Source organism: Camellia sinensis, chromosome 4 (genome assembly GCF_055761805.1).
Source record: "Camellia sinensis isolate YWXY chromosome 4, ASM5576180v1, whole genome shotgun sequence".
Classification (NCBI taxonomy): Eukaryota; Viridiplantae; Streptophyta; class Magnoliopsida; order Ericales; family Theaceae; genus Camellia; species Camellia sinensis.
The window spans coordinates 19,822,913-19,832,500 of NC_138964.1; the positions used below are offsets into that span (position 1 = coordinate 19,822,913).

The 9,588-nt window shown below is 36.2% G+C and overlaps 1 protein-coding gene across 1 annotated transcript in view; it reads right to left on the reverse strand.

The window, feature by feature from the left end:
* Positions 1–9,588, reverse strand: part of BIO1 (adenosylmethionine-8-amino-7-oxononanoate transaminase) — a 106,086-nt gene that overhangs the window by 44,881 nt on the left and 51,617 nt on the right. Inside the window, exons 6-7 of the mRNA XM_028208807.2 lie at positions 5,202–5,350; positions 1,463–1,557 (exon numbers count right to left, since the gene is read on the reverse strand). Of these exons, the coding sequence (XP_028064608.2) occupies positions 1,463–1,557; positions 5,202–5,350 (244 nt within the window). The remainder of the gene's footprint in view (positions 1–1,462; positions 1,558–5,201; positions 5,351–9,588) is intronic.

The following is a 9,588-nucleotide window of genomic DNA, read 5'->3' on the forward strand; positions in this document are numbered from 1 at the left end:
TCGTTAGCTCTGCGTACATCAATCTCGGATAAGCTAAGACGACCTCTACGTTCATCAATAACTGAACCACTTTCCTCAAAACCTCCTAAATGCCTTCAAATTGTATTTTGAATTAAATTTTTCTTAATATGACACGGTTAATTTTAAAATACATACATATTAATTTTATATGAAATTTTTTGGGAGCTAATATAGTAGATCTAAAAGAAGTCAATGGCCAAACATTCATCATGCCAAAATTTGGCACGATGGATAATATCATGCTAAATTGGCACGATAGATAGCACATTGTTGGAGAGAGTTTCTTGTGACCATTGTGCCAAATTTTAGCAACAGCATAAAGGATTTCATTTATAGCCAAGCACTCTTACATGCATCATCATTGCCAATGTTGCACGGGCAAGTATACGAAACATAAACTAATTGCAATAGATACAAGCTAACAAAGCAAATTATAAAGATACGAACTAGGATCCTAGCAAACACATAAAATTTTGATAGAAAAAAAATTACTTATTGACATCTATCTTACACTAAGGCCCTGTTTGGAAATTGGCTATTGTAGTTGGCTTTTTTGGATTTTTACAAAAATATGTGCAGAAAAGCAGAGAGTGATGTGACAACCTGTAGTGGCTTTTTGGCTTTTTGATATTTTGACTAAAAACCCAACTTCCCAAACGGGGCCTAAGGTGCCGTCTGATTAGAAAGAGATAAATGATGGAAAGTGAAAATGGTAGAAAGTGAAGTGAAAGAAAAGAAAATTAAAAGAAAATATATTTTCTTGTATGAATTTGATTAAGATGAAAATTTTGCAAGAAAATAGGAATTCTAATTATAAGTAACTACTTTTGTAACAAATTTAAACTTTCTTGCATTTTCCTATTCTTTTTGCAAGAAATTAGAAGCTTAGCTACCATGCTATCATGAGTTGAACAAGAAAATTGACTTTCTTATAACTTCCAGCACTTTCATGCTAAACAAACTATAAAAAGTAAAAAATAAAATTAATTTTTTCCATTTCCCTCACTTTCCACCATTTTCATCCTAACCATAGTTAGCCTAAATATATCTAAATGTCCAAGATATATAAATTTTCCCACCTATACTTAAATCCTATGATTAACCCACTTCTTTTATTTTGTAAAGTCCTCTTAACAATACCACTACAATTTCATATCCAAAATTTAGTCTTCATATTTGTTGGAAGAAAAAAAGAGAATCATGAATTCTGTTTCAACATGTCTCACCAATGTAGCAAAATGTTTGGCACTGGAATCCCAACACGCCAAGCAGTGGTAGTATGTATCCCATCAGTAGAAGGCAAAGAACATGACCCAAGGAACATTATCCACAGGTAAAGGTAGAAAACAATTTTTCTTTTTTTTCTTTTTTTTTTTTTTTTTTGGGATTATTTAAAGGTAGACAACTTTTTATGAAGACACTTGGTAAGAAATGCCCATACCATGGTTGCTGGAGGAAACCTGTATAAGATGATGGTGCTTGTGCTTCCATGGCACCCAAAGTATCACCATGATAAGATCCACGAAGAGCTAAGACCTGTTTAAACAAAATAAATATCACTATGACTAGCTCCACCAAGGTTGCATGCATATCTGCATATAATTATCATGCCGATTTAAAAAATACACAGAAGAGATTTGTTGAGTTCAGGTTGCTTCTAAGCTAATTGATGACCTGGCTGCAAAAGTATGCAAATGTTTTTGACAATAGAGTTTGGGCATATGCTTTGTTCCAGTTATAGTTTCGGTTATGGCCCTTGTAGTCTGCATTTGTCTTAAGGCACTGACTTTTGTTCATGTATACACACACAAAAAAGGGCTCTTGGGTCGTAAGTCCACTTTTTGGACTTTTTAAAAGGAAATCAGTCCATGCTCTAAACTTTTAAGGCCATAAGTCAAGTTATTTTCTCAAGACAATAATGCCCCTTGCATTTAATTTTGTATTAGAAACTATAAACTCATAACTTGAATTCTACAACCTATTTTTAATAAAATTGATATTTTTGGATTGCTTTTCCAAAATCTGTCAAACAAGATATATGTTGAACATGAAATTCCCAAAGACCAAAACAATTAGATTTCACTGTGCAATTAGACTTAACTGGACAGTGAAATCAGAGCAACAAAAGGACTTTAGAAAATTATGAAGTTCTTTTAGAACACTACTTTACATGTAATTAAGATGCCCACCAAATTTTGTAAGATAACTCCAAAGATTTGTGAGATATAAAAAAATAAAATAAATTGTGCGGAAAATAGCAAAAACAAGGGTCTGAACTCAACTTTCACCAAAATTCATTAAATTAATTCTGGATCCTAAATACATGTATAAAGCCCATATAAAACAGTATTTGAAAATTTCATACTGTTTAAGGGATAAAAAATCTGCAAATAAATACACATAGATAGTTAGAACAATAAAATCTAACTGTATATAACTTTTACAACAAATCATAGCAACCAAACAATTTTAGAAAAATATGAAAAATTTTAAGAGCACTTCTTTACATGTAATTAAAATTTCCACCAGATTTCGTGAAGAAACTCCTAAACACATGTATAACACCCACAATAATTTCCTAAAATTCCATACCATTTAAGGGATAAGAAGCCATAAAGAAATACACAAAACATAGGTAGAACAAAAAATTCTTAACTTTGAGTACTTCTACAATAAATCTAAGCAATCAAAATATTTTAGAAAATTATGAATTTGTTTTAGAACACTCATTTACATGTGATTATGATGCCCACAAATTTCATAAGGAAACTCCAAACAGATTCAAGAAGGAAAAAAAAAAACAAAAAAATCATGCAAAGCAAAAATAGGGGGTTCAAATTCAATTTTCACTAAAATTCATGAAATTAATTCGATATACTCCTAAGCATAACACCCATTTTAAGAAGTTTTTAAAAATTTCACAGTAAAATTGAACAATAATGGCAATGTCAATGTAAAAATGAATAAAGTCAAATTTCATACAGTTAAGTTTCATTATGCACACAATTAGATGTATGCCTAGAAGCACGTTTAATTGTCCTCTTTAAACATCAGTTTTCAATTACTCACACATAGTACAATTTAACTGTGTCGAATTATAAGTTGTGTGCAATTACATTGGCTAATGAGAAAAGGAAATTAAAACAGCAATGAAACATACTTTACTATGCAATGAAAAGTCTAACTGTATGAAATTATTGTCTTTTAAATTCATTGGCCAATTTAAATTCATTGAAAATTGTTTACGTAATCCACAATAAAGCACAAAACCAAACTGTTAGATCTAATTGTATCATTTTTTTTTTCCGGATCTTAAATCCAATCTTTAACCACATTAGCCTATGTCTAACTTATTATTTGACACCCTAAGACTTCGCTATGGGGATTAATTTACCATTTGTGTGCAATTATATTAGCCAATGATATCAAAAATAGAATTTAAAAGGAAAAAAAACTAAACAGTTAGATTTTACTGCATGTATAGTAAAGTCTGCTCATATACTGTAACCACAATTTTAACATTAAAAATGATCATTTAATCCGTACAGTTAAGTCTAACTGTGTTAAATTATTAAGTTGTGTGCAAACTTAATAAGACACGAATATGATCAGGAAACATGACAAACTTGAACAATGAATCAAACAAATAATTACCACTCATCCAGATGTGATTGGGCATTGAAAATAAAAGACAAACAAAGAAAATTGTGCTGAAATTAGCAGAAAATGAAGTCCAAACTCAACTTTTTCCAAAAATCATGTGTAGTACCCAAACTAAAATAGTTTTAGAAAATTCCGTACCACTGGGCTATTAAAATCTTTGTAGAAAAAAGAATAGTTAGATCTTACTGCTATATCAAGCTTCAAAAGAAAATCTCTTCAGAATTTCAACTAACACAAGAATTTAATACCAAAGAAAGTGCCTGTCCTTGTGGTCCAAATAAGTTGAGCATGTGCTTAACGCCAGAATAACTTCCCAAGGTGTATTTCTTGGCAAAAAATAAAAAATAAAAATAATAATTATAATTAAAGAAAAAACTAAACATAAATCATACCAAAAAAATATTAATTTGTTTCTCTCAAACTAAGCATAACAAAATTTCAAGCAAATACTTCTGGGTAGCCTTTCCAACTCTAGGCTACAACTGCTTCACTTAATATGGCAGCCTGGCAGGTAATTAAACAATACTTTGGAGAGGAAGACAGCCCAAGGCAACTGTTCAGTACAACAAATAAACAGGCAAAACAAAACTAATCTATTCAATCAGCATATTCTCCGAGATGGAAAGGATATAACACATCACTACACATGAAGTTGAACTGCCACTAAGGTAATATATAGGTCATTTCTCCGAGTCCCCTTAAACTGTGCATCAGGGTCAAGGTGGTGAATGGTAGCTACAAAAGCTTATTTATGTGTCCCAAAAGCACTTCAGTGGCTGATTTATCACAAACATCTCGTCAATTAATAAATATAACACTTCAAATTTGTCTTTAGGTATAGATGATATTGGATGATTCAACAAATGTAATATGGCTGATCAACTACGCATTGGTAACCAAATATATAGAAAGTATGAGGAGCAAAGAGAAGAACAAAGTGGATAACAAATTTTGTAAGAGAAGGATAAAGAAGCACTTTTTAATTTAGACAATATGACCAGCATGAAGTTCACCATTTAGTTCTACAGCAGACATACAACGTGTCCTTGATTGTCTTGTTGATGAATTCAACAAGATTGTGATTCTATATCTATGCTCAATAATATGCTTTCTACCTCATTTTCTCACCAGTATCAACATTTTATATTACAAAATTAAAACAATCCACCTTTTTGCCCATTTGTTGCCTCAGTATAACCATCTAACGAGGAAAGATTGCCTAGTTTAGGCCTCAAAGAGCCGTGCTTAAGAGGCCACTAGTTGAATTGAAGACATAACCATTTAATGAAAAACATTCATTGATACCCAAAACGCAGCTCCAAATAGAAAACGAAGCATTAAAGAAACTGATTTGCCTTGGATTGATTGAATTATGTATTTTATATTAATGTAGAAGGAAAAAGAGAGAAATGAAAAAAAATAAAAAGCAATTTCTAGCACCCAGACTTGCTATCAGAAAATAAGCAGTTAAATAATTTGCATTGAAGATATTCAGATTAGTTAACTGGATAGCTCACCTTGAGCTCAATACATCTTTCAGACATGTCACCCTTCGAAAGGTCCAAAAGGATTCCATGATCGCACAAGAATTTGCGAAATGCCATCTTCAGTGCAATTTCTATTGCTGTCGATCCATTATCCGAAAAAAATGTCCGTGATGCCCATCCTGAATGTCAAACAAAGTGGTTCATGTATTGTTATCAATATGCCTAACTAGAAATTGATATCAGCAGTGTAGACAATACAATAGCGATGTATCACATAAAATTCAACAATCTGAGAGAGAGAGAGAGACGGGGGGGGGGGGGGGGGGGGGGGGGGGGGGGGGGTTGGACTAGAATATTAAAATATGCTTTTGAACAATGGAGAACATATAAAATATAGGCACTGTACTGATATATTATGCAGAACATGCACTGCAAGATTAGCTCCTATACTAGCACCTATCTGCAATGCACAGAGATCAGAAAAACAAAAACGAAAATTAGGCCCCACCGCTTTTTCCCAGCAGAACCTGTACGCTATATTTTTAAGAATTTGCCGTATCGGCATACCTGTATCGTGCCTGTTAAAACCTAAAACCTATCACCTACTTCACCCACTTAAACCTACTCCACTAAACCTAACCCACTACACCAGTACCACCTCACCTACTCCACTAAACCTAACCCACTACACTACTACCACCTCCACTTCACCTACTCCTTACCTACTACACACTCACCCTCTTCTATATATAGGAATCATGAATCATTGTAATATACAACAACATATATCAATCAATAATACAATTCTCTTTATACATTAAATTTCAACATGGTATCAGAGCAAGGTTAAGAAGCTAGTAATTTTGCTTCACCGGCGGGCGGCAGTCTCGCCTTAGCCGCCCGCCGGACCTCAACACATACCTCCTCTCCAATCACCGCCAATAACCACTGCAGCAACTCAAACCACTGCTAGCTCGAATTGACGCCAACTCTTCCAGTAACTCCAAGAACCGAGTAGAGGCCCCTCCAATCTGCATCTTCTCCATACTTATGTTGCGAGTTGCGGATAACAGATTTTCCCTTCTCATCCTTTCACTTGCAGAAACCCCAGTTGTAATGAGATCCATACCAATGGTTCCAGTGGAGTGATCTGTTGCAGACTGTTGCAATGCAACTTCCAGAAGACGAAAAGCCTCCATCACATCTCTCTATCTCCACCGCTCTTATTCATCATTTCAGACTCCAAATCTCGAAGCATTTGCTGTGCCCTCTCATAGGCCTTGAGGTGGGAGTCCACACCTCTTGGGCCATCCATGGCTGCTGGTTTTACTCTTCGAAGAGTCTCCTTCGCTTCGGCAATTCTCCCTTGCTTCATCAAGCAAATACCCAAATTGCACATCTTGTTATTGTCTGGTGCAATCAATAATGCTCTGTGATAAGCATCTTCCTTTTGGCAGGATTGAATACCCACTCACTCATATTTTATTAAACTTTCTTTATTTATTTCTTTTAATCACCTTTTACACCTCCCTCACCGACTCCCTCATCACAAAATAGAATTTTTATTTATTTCTCTTATCTTTTTTGTGTTCCCTTTTTCACAAAAAAAAAAAAAAAAAAAAAAAAAAAAAAAAAAAAAAAAACAACAACAACAACAACAACAACAACAACAACAACAACAAAAACAAAAATATAAAAAATATATATAGCTTTGCACACCAAACCATATTTTATTCATTTCAGGGATCAACCCCGATCACCATTTTACACACAAAAAAAAAAAAAAAACCACCACAACACACCCACATCCACAGTGGGATTTTTTCTTCTCTACTCTGCTGCAGGTCTCTTCTTCTTGCCTCCGTCCTGGACAGCCCTTGCCGGTGTTGCCTCCGTGTTTCCCACTCCACTGGGCACGATCACTCCACCCTGCTCCTCCACTACAGCATATGGCGGACCTCCAAATCGGAACATCACGGTGGCCTTCCGCTTCAGCTCCTTGTTTTCTGTCTTTAGCACACTTATCTCTGCTCGCCTAGGAAGCACGGATACGGATACGGGATACGGATACGATACGATACGGATACGTCGATACGACAAAATTTGAAAAACTAGGATACGGGTACGGCGGGGATACGTTCGTAAAAAATATTATTTTAACAATTTTTAGTAATGCAGTATGCATAAAAATAAAACCTAAAGCAAAAGACAACTTGATAAAGAAGAAAGATTCCTATAAAACTAAGAGTCTTCAAGGTCAATAGCTTCAACTTGTACCCCTTCATCATTGAATATCACAAGACCTTAGCTAAAGTCAAAAAACCATTCTTAAATAAAAATTTCAGCAAATATACTTTTTTAAGTCATCAATGATAGCCTAGGAAACACGGATACGAATATGGTGATATGGGGATGTGAATATGGCGATATGTCAAAATTTGAAAAACTACGATACGGGTACAGCGGGGATACATTCATAATTTTTTTTTTATATAATTTTAATAATGTAATATGCATGAAAATAAAACTTAAAGTAAATTAATAAATAAGGAGAGGGATTCCTATTAACCTAAAAGTGCTCAAACATTCATAAAACATCCAAAACTAAAAGCAAAAGCAAAAGCAAATGCAAATGCAAATTAAACATCATCCTTACATGCCAACACCAAAAAAAGAATGAGAGCAGAGAGAAGAAACGTGAGAGAGTGAAAAATTGAGAGAGAAGTGAGACAGACAACAAGGATAAATTCTATTACTTTAACTCTCACTATATTCCTCTTATCAAAGAACTAAACAAAATATTATAAGTAATATATAACTTCGAGTATCCGATACTTCAAAATTAATAAAAAATTAATTAAGAAGTATCTGATACTTTTAAGAAGTATCTGATACGTATCCGCGAGTATCCGAGGAGTATCGGTATCCGATAAGTATCCGATACGGATACGTCACCCCTTTTGAAGTATCCGTGCTGCATAGCTGCTCGCGCATCCTTATACATGCGTTGGAGCAGAGCCAGCTGGGAGTTTAACTGTTGCACCTCATTTGTCCTGCCCTGCAGCCGGTGCGACAAGTTTGTGACCGCAGTCATGGTTTCCACACATGACTTCAGAGTATACTGATTGGCCTCAATATCAGTTTGCACCGCTATTTTTTGCTCCACCGACCGCATCGGAAAGTTCAACGGAGCAAACACAGAGGTGTTTGGTTGAGGTTCACTGGCCACCGCACCAGTTCTCTCTCTTGTTGACTCATTGAGGTCGGGAAAGAGAGTGAGCAGACCACGGGATGAAGAGGCCATATTCTGGGTAGCTGAACGGGAAGAAGAGGCCATGTTTTTTGGGTTGCTGAGTGTTTCAGCGAAATAGCAATTTCAGACTGATAATGTTCGGAAGGGGAGTGTTTCAAGATTTGCAGCTCTTAGAGGCAATCTCTCAAAAAATGAAGAGTTTTTCAGAAGTTTTTTCCCAGGTTTTTTTGTCTTCGCTTCTGCCTCAAGCACAGCCTCCGCATTGGTTTATATCGACACTGACGACGCGGCCGACACGCCACTCTGTCGCTCACGTGCCTCGCCGCGTCTCCGGCTCACCTTTTGATGGCTCGACGCTTTCTGTCGGGCACGACTTTTGATGAAGTGGGCGCGCCTTTTGAGGGCGCAACTTTTGATGGCACGTCTTTTTATGGATTGGGCACGCATTTTGATGGCACGTCTTTTTATGGATTGGGCACGCCTTTTGATGGCACGCCTTTTGAAAGATTGGGCACACCTTTTGAGGGTGCGACTTTTTAGGGGTCCGACAAGACTCTGTAAACTGTCCCGACATTGATTCCGGTTAGCTCCTTCATGGGTCCGACAAGACTCTGTAAACTGTCCCGACATTAATTCCGGTTAGCTCCTTTATGGGTCCGACAAGACTCTGTAAACTGTCCCGACATTGATTCCGGTTAGCTCCTTTATGGGTCCGACAAGACTCTGTAAACTGTCCCGACATTGATTCCGGTTAGTTTCTACAAGGGTCCAGTAAGACTCTGTAAACTGTCACAACAACTGTCACAACATTGTCTGCTACAACGGTCCGACATGACCCCATAAACTGTCTTCTACATCGGTCTGACACCACCATACAGTGTCCTCTACAACGTTATGACACCCCCATACCGTGTCCTCTACAACGTTATGACACCACCATCCAGTGTCTTCACCAATGGTCTGACACGACCATACAGTGTCACCTATCCTCTTTTATTTTTATGTATTTTCTTGTTTTGTAACTCTCTCCAAACTCAAGTTGGTTAGTTCCTATCCCCCTTGAGTTTGCGGGGGGCTGTTAAAACCTAAAACCTATCACCTACTTCACCCACTTAAACCTACTCCACTAAACCTAACCCACTACACCACTACCACCTCACCTAC